Consider the following 20,131-nt stretch of genomic DNA (forward strand, 5'->3'; position numbering starts at 1 on the left):
GTCCACACACTTTACACTTTACTTCATCTAGATCCCTATACAAGCCGAACTGCCAGAGATACTTGTAGCCAAGTCTTATACGAGCTGTCACAACATCTGTTAGTCTACTGACTTTGTTACTTGCCCCATACACATGTTTTACTTCACACATTTCATTGTGATGAACAATGGACCTGCTAGTTCCAGTTTGCACTGTTCTACTTTCTTCAAATCCATCCAGGAGTTCTCGTCTAATGACACTTTTAAGGGACCTATTTGATAACTCAAGATTCCATTCAATACTGTCTTTATTTACTGCAGCATTAGCAAGGGCGTCAACTTTGTCATGTTCCTGCATGCCAATGTGAGAAGGAATCCACAACATTTTTATATTTACCCTCTTGCTAAGTATTCTTACATATCTACGTCTAGCTTCCAAGACAAGCACGTTATTACTTGATTGCAAACTGTTTATTGCTCGTAGTGAGGATAGGGAGTCAGAAATAATTAAGCTGTCTACTTCAGTATTGTCAATAATTTCGAGTGCTACCAGTATCGCTACCAACTCGGCTTGCATTGTGGACGCCCAGTTACTAATTCGGATATTTCTTTGAATTGTGCTGCCATCGGGCTGATGAGCAATAACACACGAGACAACGACCATCCCACGGTGGCCAATATTCTCATCTCTTTATTTAAATTGCCATTATTTCCTCTGCTATATCTGTCAAATATATATAAGATTTCTGCTATTATTTGTGATTGCCCTTTGACCGGTAGAACAGAAGAGGAAGAAGAATTAACACAAGTAATCTAGTACTCCAGTACATAAGTTGGAGGCTAGCCACACCCAAAGTGTATCGACTGGCTTGTTCATTCATGTTCATACTGGTTGTCTTGGATATAACAACAATAAGATAAGGCCTCCCAGTTTAATTAGTTACATGTGTAGTACTGTAGTGAATGTCTAACAATCAATAATTTGATTGCTAGACTACATATAAACAATAAACCGCTCAGAATGTGTAAACCCCCCCAGAATGTGTAAGGAAACGATTTGTGAGACATTTTAAGAAATACAGTCCATTTTAACCAAACAGTTTGCAATCGAATCATATAAATTAATGTAAAATAGAAATTCTATATAAATTTATATAAATTAAATAAATATAACTCTCACAGGTCAATTCCCCACAGTTTAAACCTAAATTTATCCAATTTTAACTCGCTTTAATTCATATTAATAGCTTCTGTCATTTTGTTTCAATATTTTTTTATTATTAATTTAGATCCTCCAGTAGAATGTCCCTATGTTGTACCTGCACTGTGATATATCTCATTGTTTTCTTTTCAGAGTGATATGTTGCAGTGTTTTACTTTCACAGTGATATGTTGCAGTGTTTTACTTTCACAGTGATATGTTTCCTTCTTCTACTCTTACAGTGATATATTCCCTTGATCTATTTTCACAATGTCCCCTTGTTGTATTTTCAGTGATATGTCCCCATGTTGTTTTAATAGTGATGTATCTCGTTCTTCTTCCTTCTAAGGAATTCCCTTGCTGTTCTTTCACATCTTCCTTCTTATGGGAAACTATAAATTATTACATATAGATAAATATTGCAAGATATTGCTTGTTTTGGCAATAATTTGGAGCCCCTTATAGCTATTATTTTGCTGTCCATCTTCAGCTAATAAACAATGTGGTTTAATATTTATAACTAAGATCCCAAATATGGACCATAAATGTTGTGTGTTACTTTGAGTACTGATGGAACAGTATTGTCAACAAGTATCAATATAATGGGTGAGAAGATAACATGTTGGTCAAACCTGAGATAGGTCTTGTAAAGCTCAGTAGAAGTTGTGGTCGTTGTGTTATCCGGACGGTTCAAGGCGTCTTGCTTCGGTATGGTGGCTCTCTCCTCTATGAAATTACCGATGAATTATTTGAGTCTACGTGGAAGGCTCCAGACAAGGTAAATTCTTCGTATCAACATGGTGAATAGACGCTTACGTCGTGAAAGCTTTAGCTCCCAGTTAATTTACCTGAATTAACCTGAGAGCAATCATCTTTAGTGACTTCGAAGGGAACAGAAAGCCTGTGTCTTGTAGGCAGAGCAGAAAACTTGGAACGCGTTACCGACAACAGAGTAAAAACTTTGCTAGTTAATGCATGTGACGATCATGGATCTTTCTTACCATGAGAGTAGGTAAATGTTAAAATTTTATTCGTGAGCGTCCTCCTTTGTGAGAGTGTGTAAATGTTTAAGTTTTACACAAGTGTACTCCTATGTGAGAGTAAATAAATGCACAAATTTTGGGCTAGTGTTCCAGACACTGTTCCAGAGTGTTTATATGGCTCTTGTAGTCTAGTTTGCATTGAGCTTGGCTATGCATCCTTTGGTTGGATACATTATGCTGCACAGTCAGCATGGATGTGCAACACCACAACACCATTCTGAATTACCAACACATAGTGATTTACACCACAATAATCCCACGCACTGATGATCGTATGAGGTTCTGAACCGCTGAGGCTGTGTTCATTCGGGAGCGGACGCCATTAATCAACATTCAGATGAACTTGACTTCGAGCATACAGCTGTTCGATGGCCTGCCATTGATCCAGAGGGAAAACAGCAGACCCAGTCGACAACTAGAAGCTGGAGTGTCTTGTATGTTCGTCCATGAATGTGGGACTGTGTAAATAATTGGTTGAACTTGTTCGATAAATAAGTAAATGTATACCAGAAGGTTCTTGTCTCACAATTCCCACAGTGGGAGGGAGGGAGGGGTTAGTTTCCATAATAAAATGAATCCCTATGGTGCAGTATTTATTATTTAATTTGATTTAGAATATTAATTGTTACTCCAAGTTAATTTCTGATTAATGAAATAGTTTATATAATTTACAACTCCGTCTAAATTAGAGTTAGTAAAGCAATGAAGCATCGCTGTCTAGAAGACTTCTTCGAACAGCTTAAACATCATATGGTGTCATCTGTAGAACAGAGCAGCCCTTTGTGTTCAATATGGCTGCCTCACGTCTGATTGGCTGTAGGTGACACGACTTTCCTGCTGACAATTTATATTATTTGATTCAATGGTATTAATTTATAATTATTTCAATTAAATTCAATATTCCTAATTAGTAGAGTTTAAAGACTAACATTCTCTTATTTATGTTTATAACCTTGACCATAACGGGTCCAACACCTCCCTAGTCTCCCTGATTATACATGGATCAATGGTTGAAGGAAAAAACAAAGGGTCATGCTAAATGGAAACGAATCGGAACGGAAAAAAGTGTGATAAGTGGGGTGCCACAAGGGTCCTGTTTGGGACTTACCCTTTTTTCATATTCATCAATGACATAGACAAGAATATTACAAACCACGTCAACAGATTTGCAGATGACACAAAAATTTATGGTAAAGTGGGAAATGATAACGATATTGAAGCCTTACAAAGAGATCAACATGAACTCCACAAACGGTCAGAAGACTGGCAAATGCTTTTTAATATCGACAAATGCCAGACCTTGTATGTGGGGCATAACAACCTACGCCACGACTGCCAAATTAATAGCATTACATTACAGCAGACTGATGAAGAAAGGGACCTTGGAGTAAAGATCTACTACTCATTAATACTTGCACAACAGATTGGGTGCATCAGTCATAAAAGCTAACCAAACTCTTGGGATACTCAAGTGTTTTTTGACTATGAGGAAAAGAAGGTTCAACTGCATAAATCTCTGATGTCGCCCCCACTTAGATTACTGAATCCAAGAATGAACACCTCATTTTCAGAAAGACATAGCTGCTCTGGAGAATGTGCAACACCGGGCAACAAAAGTCATTCCAGAGCTAAATCATCTCTAGTATTAGGAACGCTTGAAGGCCACAGGGCTAACAACACGGCAAAAGAGGCATGACAGAGCGGATCTCATTGAAACTTTTAAAATACTGAACAAGTTGGAGGATGTTGATCCGGATATTTTCTAAAAGGTCAGATGTAACAAACAAGGAGTAACGGTTTCAAACTCAACAAGCCACAATGTAGGACTGAGAACAGGAGAGGCTTTTTTCACCCTCAGGTTTATTAACCCATGGAACCGCCTACCCATCGTAGCCTTAACTGCCAAACTGTGCTGAATTCCAAAATATACCTGGAAAAGATCATCAAGGCAAATTTGGTAGTTTCTACAAACCACCGGCTTCCTGTCCTCGTCGAGGCCACTAGGTTTAGTGGCCCACAGGTAAATATCTGACCAGAAATATATATATATATATATACAATAGATAGAGACAGAGGTTCACATGTTAATAAGAGAGGGACTGTTGAACATGGACATCTGACCAACCGTAATCATCTGAATATGGTGTAAATGTCCAATATTTGTACTGCTTATCAACGTATATTTCCCTGACAAGCGAGCAGCCTCCCAGATGATGGCGTCGTCGCCTTCCTCTCATTCTTTTAGGCAATGTAAGGATTAATAATGATTTAAGAGTTATTTATATATTTTAATTGAATACAAAAATGCGAACTATTAGAATTACTTTAATAAATTGGTAAAGTGTGATCCATTTTCCTCACTCCTATTTGGGTATGAGATCTCACACACAAAAAAGCTTCAGTTTCATATTTGTCTTGGCATAAGGCAGGATCACCTGACGGAAATAAACATAAGTATTGCCTCAGCCCATAATATTACTTATTGTAAATAATTATTATAACACAGAAAAAGTTATCATAAGCTTCATTTTAGTAATTCACATTTAATAGTTATAGTTTAAGTTTATTTATTCATAAATGGAGAAAATATTCCCCACAATAAATCCGTCTGCCTATCTACCTATCTATCTGTCGATACACGTATTCATCTATCCATCCATCTATCTATGTGTTCATTTATCTATATATAGCCATCGATCCACCCCTATCCATCTATATATATGTCCATTCATCTATCCCTCCATCTATATATCCATTCATCTATCCATCCATCTATACATCAGTCTGAATGTCCAACTATCTATATCTAGCATTCATCTACTTTTCTATCCACCCATCTTTGCATCCATCTGTCCATCTATCTATATTTTTATCTACTAATCTAGGCAGCCATCTATCCATCTATCTATTCATCCATTTATCCATTCATCTGTGCATCCATTTATCCATTCATCTGTGCATCCATTTATCCATCCATATATCTGTCCATCTAACTATCAATACATCCACTAATAATTTTATCCATCCATCTATATCTATCAATCCATCCACCTATCAATCTTTCCATTCATCTACTCATCTATCTATAAAAATATCTATCCCACTATCCATCTATATATCTATTCATATAAGATCCTCTGTTGGATCATAGGTGTCCTCTGTTCTGAGACATAAGTGTCCTCTCTTCAAGTTTCAGTCTCTGTTTCTGTCTCTGTCTCTTTCTCTTATTAAAAAAAAAATCACTAAAAAATAAATAATAAAAAATAGAATAGTTACCCCTTTACTAAGAGACACATTTGAAGCTGTGGGATGATCATATAATTTATTTTGGATGGCAAGAAATTTTTGTTAATTTTCCCGAGATCAGTAAATAATTGGGAATATTTCCATATTTGGTTTTTACAAGAATTTTTTGTTTAATATTTTGACTGTGTAGACGGCGAGCAGTGCCAAATATTGGTCTGAATGTGACCCCTGGCACGCTGTTCCTTTTATATATCTGGCGACCCCAACCAACATATGTTCATCTCGTACACCAGATCATTCCCTGTAAATTTGAGTAGCTAGCCCCAAGCGTCTGGTCCCCAACTTTGAACAGACAAACATAGAAGCGAACGAAATATTACATCTTACAGGTATAGATATACAGCCTTTTTACACTACTATTGGCTACCTTCCTACATATTTTTATTGGAAACAATATTCTCAATTACAGGAAAACGTTAATGGAAAAACTAATGAAGCAGAACCACAAGGACAGGAGAGAACAGTTCTGGGGCCGCGAGACAAGAGAGCCAGAGACTCTGGCCTGGACGACCATTATATAAAAGGTGACCACGATGACAGTAGTTCTAGCAATCCCGAAGGAAGAGCAAGAGTTCGCAGAGCCAAGAATGAACAAAAACGACGTCACACTAAGAGTAAGGAAGAAGCTGACCGTGTCAATAATGATGGTGAACCACAAACTCATAAACTAAGTAAAGGTTCCTGGACAAAGAATGAAGAAAAACGCCGCAATGTACGGAAAAAGACAAAATCGAACTTTAAGAGCAGAGAGGCGCGTGGAGGTAGCAAGGAACGCATTTCCGTAAGAGCTGGCAGACACAAGACTGTGGGAGGAAGACAAACTGGCAAGAAAGCCACTAACGGAAGGAAAGTCACTGGCAAGAAAGCCGCTAAGGGAAGGAAAGTCACTGGCAAGAAAGCCGCTAAGGGAAGGAAAGTCACTGGCAAGAAAGCCGCTAAGGGAAGGAAAGTCACTGGCAAGAAAGCCGCTAAGGGAAGAAAAGTTACTGGTAAGAAAGCCGCTAAGGGAAGGAAAATCAGTGGAAAAAAAGCCGCTAAGGGAAGGAAAATCACTGGGAAAAAAGCTTTAACGAACAGGAAAGTAACCGGGAAAAAAGTTTCAAAGAACAGGAATGTCGCTGGCAAGAAAGCCAATAAAGAAAAGAAAGTCATCGCAGGGGAGAAACAAAATAATAAATTCCGTAAGAATTTACGTGAATCCAGAAACAAACAACACAAGAAAAACAGCATTCAACAGGGAAAGTTAATCAAACCAAAGAAAGCAAAATCTAATTATAAACAAAGTAACAAACAAACGGCCAAAGCTAACAAACATACAAAATCGCCAAAGAGTAACGAAAACAAAAGACAAAAAGGCAACAAAAGCAAGAGTGGTAACAAAAATAAAAAGCGAGACAAACCTACTAAGAAACATCAGGACAAAGGAAAGGCATCAAAGCAACACAAGACCAATCAAAAAAAACTTAAAACTGCCAATAAAATAAAAAATAATGTCAAAACCATCAAAAAAAGTAAAAAAAAGAATGAAAACCAAAATATAAATAAAAATGAAAAAAATAAAAAACTACAGAAAAATAGCCTGAAAGCAAAAAAGAAAGGTAACAAAACAGCAGTAAAGAAGGCAGGGAAGAAAACAGTAAAGCACTCTAGTACTGGAGCTTCTCATGAATCAAGTGAAAACCATAGTTTTGAGTCAAAGATAAAGTGCAAACCTCATAAGAAGTGTATTCAAGTCGGCGGGAAGTGCCAGAACAAAACCTGCAAGACCAAAGTTGTTGCTGGCAAGTGCAAGGGGAAGTCGTGTGTGTGTTGTCTCTCACGTAAGTTGTGCAAGTGAATGTTCTTTGTCTTAGTGGAATTTACCTGAAGTTATTAATGTAAATATTCATGAGATAATCACAATAAGATCTTCCAAAGTGAAGCTTAAATTTCTTGAAGTTTAATAGCCTTGCATAACAGCTCTTTTGTGTATTGTTTAGAACTGGCTGAAAGTTACAAATATTGTTCTAAATACAGTTATTATTTGTAATTTATGCTTTGTGGATTTAACTAGTGCCGATGCGCAGTAAGCTTATTAAATAGTTCACTGTTAATTTCATAGTTTTCGTTCTGTTAAGTGGCAATGTGTTAACCGTGAATGTCCAAGTTTTAATCTGGCCAGGACAACGTCCCACTGTTTTCTGCTCTGTACAGAAGTATGCCAAGATGGCTGGCTTCAGTGATCTCAGTTATGTCCCACTTTCACTTTGATCTGTTTATTTTGAAGTTTGTAATGTGTTATGTCAATATTTTGTAGTTATTCATGTTAATTATGTAGTTAGTCCTGTTTGTTTCATTTATCTTGCAGCTTGCCTATAACAGCATAGAAGTTTGTGTTGGTAGCCATTTTTAAAGAGATATAAAATTCTATGTAAGATGTAGTGGCCATTCATTTTTCTTCTAAACACAGAAATTCATATAAAAGAAAATAATTATAGCCCTTGACCTCCCCATATACTAGAAAGATCTGCTCTTCACTACTATATAATCTAAAGTCTTCATTCTTGCTTAAGTACTCACAGGCTGACAGACATTAGCTGTCCTCGCTAGTTAGCTGACCTTGACGGTGTGAAGTCTGTCAGTCTGCTGTTCAAACACATTAATTGATGGTACGAGGTGATGAAGGATGATTGTTCGTTGATAGGTGGCTGAGAGTCAGGTGTTCTAGCCACAATAGTGACTCTAATTTTTGCATTAGATAATATTTCAAGAACCGCCTTAGACAGTTTACGTGAGTTATTTGAACCAATAAATGTCACAAGCTTCTGACGAACGAGTTTATTGCACATGTGTATTATGTAGGGAAATTATGCTAAGGTTATCCATATTTTTCTTCCAGACTTCAAAGTATGAATGACCTAGATAATTTGGAGTCAGAACTGATAATAATGCTTATTTTTTACAAGCAGCTTGTGCACTGAAACCAAAAAAGAAGTGTAAGATATACAAGGGCGTGTGCAAGAAGAAGTGCGGGTCGACGGAGCGCAAGATAGCCAAAGGCTGCTCCAAGAAGAAGTGTGTCTGCTGTGCCAAGGCTTGCAAGCCATTGAGCGCCTGCAATGTTCTCGGTGGTTACTGTGTCTCCAGTAAGAAGCTCTGTACAGGATTGATAAACAAAAAGGGCTGCAAGGGAACCAAGTGTCTCTGTTGTTATCCAAGTAAGTTTCCTTTTTCCTCTCTCCCTTTCTTCTGTCTCCCCTCCTCCTCCTCCTCCACCCTCTTCTGGTCCTCCACTTCATTCATTCAAGTGCATTTATATTTATTTTAACAGTTCTACGCATCTTAATTTAAAAGGTCTCTCCACTTCTAACTTCGTATTCAACAGTCAACATTCTCCCGTGTATAATTTTGTAAAGGACAAACTAGTGTGGTCGACTTAGATAACAAATTTTAGCACATTATGTGGTAGTCCTTGAGATGTGACGTGGCTAAACTAACAAGTGATCTATCACTTAACTACAGCACTGCGCCGCCTTAATTATAATGACGAGGAATTTAATAATGCATTTTGATCTTCGACAGTTTTAAGCAACTGTATGATAGCTAATTCATATCAATAATCTTTCTTGCAATTAGGCTAAAACAAATTTAATCTAACTTTCAGTTTCTGCCTCAGCCGGGAATCGAACCCACCCCCCCTTGGGAATCCGACCCCTATGAACTGTTCCCTGAGCTAAGAGGGCCTGTAAACTCAGGGCCACTCGCTAAATTTATTTGTGTATATTTAATTTGTGTGTCCTTAAATTAATTATTCATAGAGCATATTTAATTTATTTGTGTTTGTGTGTGTGTGTACTCACCTAGTTGTGCTTGCGAGGGTTGAGCGCTGGCTCTTTGATCCCACCTCTCAACTGTTAATCAACTGATGTACAGATTCCTGAGCCTACTGGGTTGTATCATATCGACATATGGAACTGTGTAAGAAGTCTGCCTCCACCACATCACTGACTAATATATTTCATCTGTTAACTACTCTGGCAGTGAAAAAAATTCTTTGTAACCACTCTGAAGCTCATGTCTCTGTGGCTCAGGTGGTTATCATGTCTACCCTTACTCTTCTGTTTTCCAGGGACGTGAGGTTCAGCTCCTTTATCCTTACCACGTTGCTCATACCTCTCAGTTCCGGGACGAGTCTGGTGGCATACCGCTGAATCTTCTCTAACTTTGTCTTGTGTTTAACTAGGCATGGACTCCAAGCTGGAGCTGCATATTCGAGGATTGGTCTGACATAAGTGGTATACAGGGTCCTGAATGATTTCTTACACAAGTTTCTAAAGGCAGTTCTTATGTTGGCCAGTCTAGCATATGACGCTCATGATATCCTTTTGATGTGGGCCACTGGGGACAGGTTCGGTATGATATCAACCCCCAGATCTTTCTCGATATTTAACTCTTGCAGGATTTCACCTCCCAGAAGGTACCTTGTGTTCAGCCTTCTGCTTCCTTCGCCTAATTTCATTACTTTACACTTTCCTGAGTTGAACTTTAGTATTCATTTTCTAGACCATTCTTCCAGTTTGTCCAGGTCGCCCTGTAGTCTCTGTCTATCTTCATCTGCCTTGATTCTTTTCATAATTTTTGCATCATCAGCAAACTTTGAGAGGAATGAGTCTTTACGTTCTGGAAGATCGTTTACATATATTAGAAACAGGATGGATCCAAGTACAGAGCCCTGTGGGACTCCGATGGTGATATCACGCTACTCTGAAGTTTCCCCCTTCACAGTTACTCACTGTTTTCTGTTGCTTAGATATTCCCTTATCCACTGGAGCACCTTACCTTTTACTCCCGCCTGTTGCTCCAACTTTTGTAAAAGCCTATTATGGGGTACTGTGTCAAAGGCTTTCTGACAGTTCGAGAAAATGCAGTCTGCCCACCCTTCTCTTTCTTGCCTAATTTTTGTTGTGTGGTCATTTAACTCTATTAAACCTGTGAGGCACGATTTACCATCTCTGAACCCATGCTGGTGGTGTGTAACAAAGCTATTTCCCTCCAGATGCTCTACAAGCCTTTTCCTCGCGATCTTCTCCATAACCTTACATGATATACAAGTTAGGAAACCTGGCCTGTAGTTCAGTGCCTCTTGCCTGTCACCTTTTTGTATATTGGGACTACATTAGCTATCTTTCAGCTTTCTGGTAGGTCTCCTGTTTCCAGTGACCTGTTATACACCATACAGAGTGGCACACTTAGTGCTTCTACGCCTTCTTTTAATATCCATGGTGAGATTCTGTCAGGCCCAACAGCCTTTGTCACATTCAGCTCCACCAGATTCCTTTTGACCTCATCACTGGTGAGGTCAAATTCCTCCAAGGTTGCTTGGTTTGCCTCCTCCTCATTTAGTGCAGGGGGCTTCTCCTTGTTCTTTTGTGAAGACCTTCTGGAATCTCTTGTTGAGTTCTTCACACACTTCCTTGTCATTCTTTGTGTATCTATTCTCCCCTTTTCTCAGTTTCATCACCTTTACCGCTGTTTTCCTCCTGATGTGGCTGTGAAGCAGTTTTGGTAAGATCTTAGCTTTACTCGCAATATCATTTTTATACTGTCTCTCTGCTTCTCTCCTCACTTTGAGGTACTCATTTCTGGCCCTCTGGTATCTCTCCCTGCTCTCTGGTGTTCTGTTATTCCTGTAGTTTCTACACGTTCTTTTACTCAATTGCTTCGCTACCTTACATTCCTGGTTGAAACATGGATTCTTCTATTACTTTTCGTTTTTCTCCTTTTGGACCGGGATAAACCTATCTGCAACTTCCTGACACTTCTGGGTGGCAGTCCATCATATCCTGTTCAGTCTTCTCTCTGAGTTCTGTTTCCCATGGTATTCCTCTTAAAAAGTTTCTCATCTTGTCATATTTTCCTCCTCGGTAATTTAGTCTTTCCCTTCCGATCTCATTCTTGGATAGGTTATCCCTACCTCCACCAGATACCAAAATGTAAATACACTGTGGTCACTCTTTCCTATGGGGGCTTCAAATTTGACTTCACTTATTTCTGTCTCATTCAAGTTGAATATCAGGTCGAATCTAGCTGGTTCGTCATTGCCTCTCATTCTTGTGAGTTCCCTGACATGTTGGCTCAGAAAGTCCCTTGTTGCCACTTCCAAGAGTTTAGCTCACCATGTATCTGCACCTCCATGTAGGTCCTCATTCTCCCAGTCTATTATTCCATGGTTGAATTCGCCCATGATTAAGAGTCTGGAGCCATTCTTGCAGGCAACTGAAGCTGCTCTGTTATATTATTAGTTGCCATGTTGTTCATATCAAACTCCTGTCTGAATCTTTTGTCATTTAGTGGAGGGTTGTAAATGACTGCCACTATTATCTTAGGTCCACCCATTGTCATAGATCCTGTTATGTAATCTTTGAATCCATCACAGCCAAGAATTTCTATATCATCCAAGCTCCAGTCCTTCCTTATTAGCAGGGCCACTCCTCCACCTCCTCTCCCTTTTCCTCTCTATCCTTACTATATAGTAGTCCTTTAGAAACACAGCGTCTGCTATGACTCCTGACAATTTTGTTTCTGTGAGTCCTATTACATTTGGGTTTTCTTCCTGCGCCCTTTCCGTTAGTTTGCTTGCTTTATTGGTAATCCCATCGATGGTTCAGTACATTACATTGAAGCTCACTTTCCTATATCCATTTTTACCGTCCCTCCCCACTAGTGTAGGAAGTTGTTCCATGGGCATTGCTACGTGGGTAGGCTCCTCCTCCTGTAGGGTAGTTGCAAGCTTGAAAACTCGTGTTTTTTTTATTTATTTTTGCTTGTATTTTTACTATTTGTGTCTGCAGAATCGAGCAATTAGCTCTTGGATCCCGCCTTTCTAATCAATTTAGTTTTCCTCTATGCCTACTACATATACTTCTCTTACATACATACACATACAAACATCCCCAGGAAGCAGCCCGTAGCAGCTGTCCAATTCCCAGGTACCTATTTACTGCTAAGGTGAACTGCTGCTGAGTACTCACCTAGTTGCCCAGTTGTACTCACGTAGTTGTGCTTGCGGGAGTTGAGCTCTGGCTCTTTGGTCCCGCCTCTCAACTGTCAATCAACTGGTGTACAGATTCCTGAACCTACTGGGCTCTATCATATCAACATTTGAAACTGTGTATGGAGTCTGCCACCACCACAACACTTCCTAGTGTATTCCATTTATTAACTACTCTGACACTGAAAAAATTCTTTCTAATGTCTCTGTGGCTCATTTGGGTACTAAATTTCCACCTGTGTCCCCTTGTTCGTGTTCCACCCGTGCTAAAGATTTTGTCTTTGACCACCCTGTCAATTTCCCTGAGATTTTTATAGGTGGTTGGTTATCATGTCTCCCCTTACTCTTCAGTTTTCCAGGGATGTGAGGTTCAGCTCCTTCAGCCTTCCCCCATAGCTCATACCTCTCAGTTCCGGGACGAGTCTGGTGGCATACCGCTAAATCTTCTCTAACTTTGTCTTGTGTTTAACTAGGTATGGACTCCAAGCTGGAGCTGCATATTCCAGGATTGGTCTGACATAAGTGGTATACAGGGCGCTGAACGATTCCTTACACAAGTTTCTAAAGGTAGTTCTTATGTTGGTCAACCTAGCATATGCCGCTGATGATATCCTTTTGATGTGGGCCTCTGGGGACAGGTTTGATGTGATATCAACTCGCAGATCTTTCTCTCTATTTGACTCTTGCTGGATTTCACCTCGCAGATGGTACATTGTGTTCAGCCTTCTGATCCTTTCTCCTAATTTATTTACTTTTCACTTTCCTGAATTGAACGTTAGCAGCCATTTTCTATACCATTTCTCCAGTTTGTCCAGGTCGTCCAGTTTGTGTGTGTGTGTTCTTACCTAATTGAGCTTGCGGGGGTTGAGCTCTGGCTCATTGGCTCCGCCTCTCAACTGTCAATCAACTAATGTTATGGTTCCTGAGCCTTCTGGGCTCTATCATATTTACACCAGAAGCTGTGTATGGAGTCAGCCTCCACCACATCACTTCCTAATGCATTTCATTTGTCTACTACTCTGACACTGAAAATTCTTTCTAACGTCTCTATGGCTCATTTGGGCACTCAATTTCCACCTGTGTCCCCTATGCTATGTGTACGTGTGTACACACCTAAGTGTGTGTATATATGTGTGTGTGTACTCACCTAATTGTGCTTGCGGGGGTTGAGCTCTGGCTCTTTGGTCCCGCCTCTCAACCGTCAATCAACAGGTGTACAGGTTCCTGAGCCTATTGGGCTCTATCATATCTACACTTGAAACTGTGTATGGAGTCGGCCTCCACCACATCACTTCCTAATGCATTCCATTTGTCAACCACTCTGACACTAAAAAAGTTCTTTCTAATATCTCTGTGGCTCAGTTGGGCACTCAGTTTCCATCTGTGTCCCCTAGTGCGTGTGCCCCTTGTGTTAAATAACCTGTCTTTATCTACCCTGTCGATTCCCTTGAGAATCTTGAATGTGGTGATCATATCCCCCCTAACTCTTCTGTCTTCCAGCGAAGTGAGGTTTAAATCCCGTAGTCTCTCCTCGTAGCTCATACCTCTCAGCTCGGGCACTAGTCTGGTGGCAAACCTTTGAACCTTTTCCAGTTTAGTCTTATGCTTGACTAGATATGGACTCTATGCTGGAGCCGCATACTCCAGGATTGGTCTGACATATGTGGTATATACTGTTCTGAAAGATTCCTTACACAAGTTTCTAAAGGCCGTTCTTATGTTAGCTAACCTGGCATATGCCGCTGATGTTATCCTCTTGATATGAGCTTCAGGGGACAGGTCTGGCGTGATATCAACCCTCAGGTCTTTCTCTTTCTCTGATTCCTGAAGTATTTCATGTCCCAAATGATACCTTGTATCTGGTCTTCTGCTTCCAACCCCTATCTTCATTACATTATATTTGCTTGGGTTAAACTCTAACAACCATTTGTTCGACCATTCCTGCAGCTTGTCCAGGTCTTCTTGAAGCCTCAAGCTGTCCTCCTCTATCTTAATCCTTCTCATAATTTTGCCGTCGTCAGCAAACATTGAGAGGAATGAGTCTATACCCTCTGGGGTATAGACATTTACGTATATCAGAAACAGGATAGGTCCGAGTACAGAGCCCTGTGGGACTCCACTGGTGACTTCACGCCAATCTGAGGTCTCACCCCTCACTGTAACTCTCTGCTTCCTATTGCATAGGTACTCCCTTATCCACTGGAGCGCCCTACCAGTTACTCCTGCCTGTTTCTCCAGCTTATGCATCAGCCTTTTATGGGGTACTGTGTCAAAGGCTTTCCGACAGTCCAAAAAATGCAGTCCGCCCATCCTTCTCGTTCTTGCTTAATCTTTGTTACCTGATCGTAGAATTCTATTAAGCCTTTAAGGCAAGATTTACCCTCCCTGAACCCATGTTGATGGGTTGTCACGAAGTCTCGTCTCTCCAGATATGTTACTAGGTTTTTTCTCACAATCTTCTCCATCACCTTGCATGGTATACAAGTCAAGGACACTGGCCTGTAGTTCAATGCCTCCTGTCTGTCACCCTTTTTGTATATTGGGACTACATTAGCCGTCTTCCATATTTCAGGTAGGTCTCCCGTTTCCAGTGACCTACTATACACTTTGGAGAGTGGCAAACAAAGTGCTCCTGCACACTCTTTCAATACCCATGGTGAGATTCCGTCCGGCCCAACAGCTTTTCTCACGTCCAGCTCCAATAGGTGCTTCTTGACCTCATCTTTTGTAATTTCGAACCTTTCCAAGGTCGCCTGGTTTGCTACCACCTCTCCTAGCGCCATGACTTCTCCTTGTTCTATTGTAAAGACCAGTGTGTGTGTGTGTGTGTGTGTGTGTGTGTGTGTGTGTGTGTGTGTGTGTGTGTGTGTGTGTGTGTGTGTGTGTGAGAGAGAGTGAAAATATAATATTGTTAATAATTTTTCTATTTTAGGAGTGACGACCACAACCACCACCTCAACAACAACTACAACTACAACTACAACTGCTGCACCAAGTACAACTACTACAGTCAGCACAACTACTGCAGCCAGCACAACTACTGTAGCCAGAACAACCACTGCAGCTAACACAACTACAAGAGCCAGCACAACTACTGTAGTCACTACAACCAGTGTTGTAGTCACAACAACTCCAGTGAACGTTACAGCATTAATAGCTAATCTCATTACGCAACTCAACAATTTGGTCACCACTCTAAATAGCACACTTAGTGCGGTAACGACTCTTCAAACCCTTCAAACTCAACTTACTACTCTTCTTAACACAATTAACGCAATACTTGGTGGACTAGGAAGGAGGAGACGCAGCATATCACAAGACATTACTTGGCTTCGGGCGATCATCGACAACACAGCAACCGCGTTGACAAATGGAGACTTTACCGCTGTTAATAGTCAGCTTTCACTGCTAAATATGGCGCAGACCAGATTGTTTCATATATCTTGCAAAATTAATAATTCTTCGTCAGTCAATTCACAACTTCTGTCAGACGTACAGTCAGTTCTAGCCAGCGTCAACAAGGCTGTAGGCGCTGGTAATGTACAAACAAACAATTTAAAAAGCCGGATCAACACCCTTCAATCTCAACTCAACCAACTTGGAGGACCCATTATTCCTCTACCTATCGTCCAGCCCGTGCCACCACTGGCCATTTGTCCAGTGAAACTACCGCCCCGACCACCAAACAGAATTCACACTACCACACGTCCCAATACACATGAAATTATAAGAACTTCAACAAGAAATATAACACTAGATGATCTCTATTCGCAATTCAGGCAACTGTATTCCGTCTTAAAAGCTACAGATACAGCAATTATGGCTCTTACTCAAGTTGAAACTTTACTTAAAAATCTTGCAGACGCAATTGATGTATCAATAACAGGACACAGGAGAAAACGCAGTCCCTCTGAAATTATTCACGGAATTCAAGCTCTCATTATAGATACTCGAAATGCGATAACAACAAGAAACACTTCAATTTTATCTTTTATTACTCCTCACCTGAATGCTGCAAGACAGACTTTGGTTCTACTAATACAGGTCATAGTAAATAGATCATTAAGAGTTGATCGAGATCTTTACTTAGCAGTTCATTCTAGTCTTGAAACCATCGAGAATGTCGTAGCTACTGCTAATGCAAAAAGAGCAACAATATTCAGAGAAGTTACCAACCTTCAGCGCAGCATCTTCCTCTATGGAGGAACTACATTGATTGTACCCCGCGCGCCTCCCTTTGTCAGATTTCCTACCATGCCGATCTTTCCTATTATAGCCAGCACTGCAACTCCTCCTCCCAGCACTGCAACTCCTCCACCCAGCACTGCAACTCCTCCACCCATCACTGCAACTACTGCAGCCATCACTGCATCAATAGGTACTTCACCGGGCCCAGCAACCTCGGGTGGGACAACGGGTCCATCAAGCTCAGGAAGCACAACTGGTCCAGTAACCTCAGGTGGTACAACGAGTCCAACAACTTCGGGTGGAACAACAGGTTCAACAAGCTCTGGTGGTACAACGGGTTCAACTACCTCGGGTGGTACAACGCGTTCAGCAACCTCAAGTGGTACAACGGGTCCAGTAACCTCGGTTGGTACAACGAGTTTAACATCCTCGGTTGGTACAACCGGTCTAACAACCTCGGGTGTTACAACGGGTCCAATAACCTCTGGTGGTACAACGGGTCTAACAACCTTGGGTGTTACAACGAGTCCAACAACCTCTGGTGGTACAACGGGTCCAACAACCTCTGGTGGTACAACGGGTCCAACAACCTCTGGTGGTACAACGGGTACAACAACCTCTGGTAGTACAACGGGTCCAACAACCTCTGGTGGTACAACTACTACACCAAGTACAACTTAGGACACTACTACACCAAGTACAACTTAGGACACTACTACACCAAGTACAACTTAGGACACTACTACACCAAGTACAACTTAGGACACTACTACACCAAGTACAACTTAGGACACTACTACACCAAGTACAACTTAGGACACTACTACACCAAGTACAACTTAGGACACTAATACACCAAGTACAACTTAGGACACTACTACACCAAGTACAACTTAGGACACTAATACACCAAGTACAACTTAGGACACTACTACACCAAGTACAACTTAGGACACTAATACACCAAGTACAACTTAGGACACTACTACACCAAGTACAACTTAGGACACTAATACACCAAGTACAACTTAGGACACTTATACACCAAGTACAACTTAGGACACTAATACACCAAGTACAACTTAGGACACTAATACACCAAGTACAACTTAGGACACTTATACACCAATTACAACTTAGGAGACAGCAAAAAAAAAGTAAAATTACTTACAGTACTACAATAGGATGTATAACAATTTAGGAAACTTTAATAGGAAGTAAATCAGCTCTGGAAATACAACAATAAATACAATAATTTGATTGTGTTGCAACGGGGGCCAGCCTTTAACCTCACTTAATTTGGTTAAATGTTGGTCGTTAGTTAACTATACTTGAGAAACCAGAGTTCTACTTTACGCAAACAAGGAGATGTAGATAGAAGAAGAAAACTATGCTTGAAGTATACTTTAACAGCAAATACAATTATATTTAAATGCTGATTTAAAGAATTTATATAACAGCTTTTAGAGTGTTTAAGCCATACACATTAAAATATGTTAAAAATACACATTACCACATGTTGAAAATTACACATTAACATATGTTAAAAGTACGCACTAACACATATTAAAAGTAAACATTAACATATGTTAAAATTACACATTTTAAAAGTACACATTAACAAATGTTAAAAGTACACATTAACAAATGTTAAAAGTACACATTAACAAATGTTAAAAGTACACATTAACACATATTAAACGTACACAAAAACGCACTTAAAAAGTAGTACTCATTAAAAATGTTTTAAAAGCTCACATTGAAAATTTTTACAAACACACATTAACATATTTAAAAAATATACATTAACGTATGTTAAAATTGCATATTATCACATGCTAAAAGTACATATTAACATATTCTAAAAGAACACATTAACATATGTTAAAAGTATATATTAACACACATTAAAAGTACATTTTAATATATTTAAAAGTACATATTAACATAAAAGTACACATTAACTCATGTTTAAAATACACATTAAAAGTACAATTTATGTGTTAAATGTAAACATAAACATGTTAAAACTACACATTAACATATTTTAAAAGTACTCATTAAAACATGTCGAACGTCAAGTTAAACTAATGTTAAAAGTGCACTTCAGCTCATGTTAAAAGTACACTTTATTCATGTTAAAAATACACATTACCATATGTTAACATACGTCAGAAGTACTCATTAAAACATGTTAAATGTACACTTTAACCCATGTTTAACTTTAATGTTAAAAGTACTCATTACGATATGTTAAAAATATACATTATCATGTTAAAATATCACATTAACACATGTTAAAAGGGATCAAAACAGAACCAGATCCTAAGTTCTTTATTAAATGCCTCTGGCAAACACTTATTTTTGCAACTCTGTTACAAAATTGTTAAATACCTATATAATGTTCTTTATTGTTCACCCACAATAAACATTAAACATTCTCTTAGAGAAACTATTAAATAATATATGAATGATTTAATATAACTTTTCTTACTGACAATAATGAAATGTTTCCAAAACTCAAATTTTGACGTAAATTTTATAATACATATATGAATATTATTATAATACACACATTTCTGTATTGGCTTATTGAGTGCTGCACTAAGCATTAAAAAATTGTTCTATGCAAGTAAAGTTCTTAGAACAAGATTGATTATAATTATCCTGAGTGTGAATGTGCTTACCAATCTTTAGGCTATATCTGTGCCTCTCTCTTCCTCTCTCTCTCTCTCTCTCTCTCTCTCTCTCTCTCTCTCTCTCTCTCTCTCTCTCTCTCTCTCTCTCTCTCTCTCTCTCTCTCTCTCTCTCTCTCTCTCTCTCTCTCTCTCTCTCTCTCTCTCTCTCTCTCTCTCTCTCTCTCTCTCTCTCTCTCTCTCTCTCTCTCTCTCTCTCTCTCTCTCTCTCTCTCTCTCTCTCTCTCTCTCTCTCTCTCTCTCTCTCTCTCTCTCTCTCTCTCTCTCTCTCTCTCTCTCTCTCTCTCTCTCTCTCTCTCTCTCTCTCTCTCTCTCTCTCTCTCTCTCTCTCTCTCTCTCTCTCTCTCTCTCTCTCTCTCTCTCTCTCTCTCTCTCTCTCTCTCTCTCTCTCTCTCTCTCTCTCTCTCTCTCTCTCTCTCTCTCTCTCTCTCTCTCTCTCTCTCTCTCTCTCTCTCTCTCTCTCTCTCTCTCTCTCTCTCTCTCTCTCTCTCTCTCTCTTTCAGTCTTGCAACTGTTACAATTTCCTCTCTACTTTTCTATATGTATTTGTGGGAGATGAGCCAAGGTTCTTGGGTCCCACCTTTGAACGTCAAATCGATTGGTGTATAGATTGCAGAGACTATTGGGTACTGTCATATTTACGATTAAAGCTGTGAATGCGATCTGTCTCCACAACTTCACTGCTTAT

General features: G+C 39.6%; 1 protein-coding gene across 1 annotated transcript; it reads left to right on the forward strand.

Moving 5' to 3' along the window:
* The first annotated feature begins 1,799 nt into the window (after positions 1 to 1,799).
* On the forward strand, positions 1,800 to 19,371 carry LOC123767440 (mucin-5AC-like). The gene is made up of 4 exons (XM_069313139.1): positions 1,800 to 1,958; positions 5,939 to 7,349; positions 8,478 to 8,726; positions 15,492 to 19,371. Exons 1-4 carry the CDS (start codon positions 1,800 to 1,802, stop codon positions 17,426 to 17,428), a joined length of 3,756 nt encoding a protein of 1,251 aa, XP_069169240.1. The 3' UTR covers positions 17,429 to 19,371.
* Positions 19,372 to 20,131: the final 760 nt, after the last annotated feature.

Source organism: Procambarus clarkii, chromosome 74, assembly GCF_040958095.1.
Source record: "Procambarus clarkii isolate CNS0578487 chromosome 74, FALCON_Pclarkii_2.0, whole genome shotgun sequence".
Lineage (NCBI taxonomy): Eukaryota > Metazoa > Arthropoda > Malacostraca > Decapoda > Cambaridae > Procambarus > Procambarus clarkii.

Coding starts and splice junctions, on each gene's coding strand:
- LOC123767440 (XM_069313139.1), top strand. CDS start 1,800: ATGTTGGTCAAACCTGAGATAGGTCTTGTAAAGCTCAGTAGAAGTTGT. Junction 1,959..5,938: donor CGTGGAAGGCTCCAGACAAG/GTAAATTCTTCG, acceptor TCTCAATTACAG/GAAAACGTTAATGGAAAAAC. Junction 7,350..8,477: donor GTGTGTGTGTTGTCTCTCAC/GTAAGTTGTGCA, acceptor TTTTACAAGCAG/CTTGTGCACTGAAACCAAAA.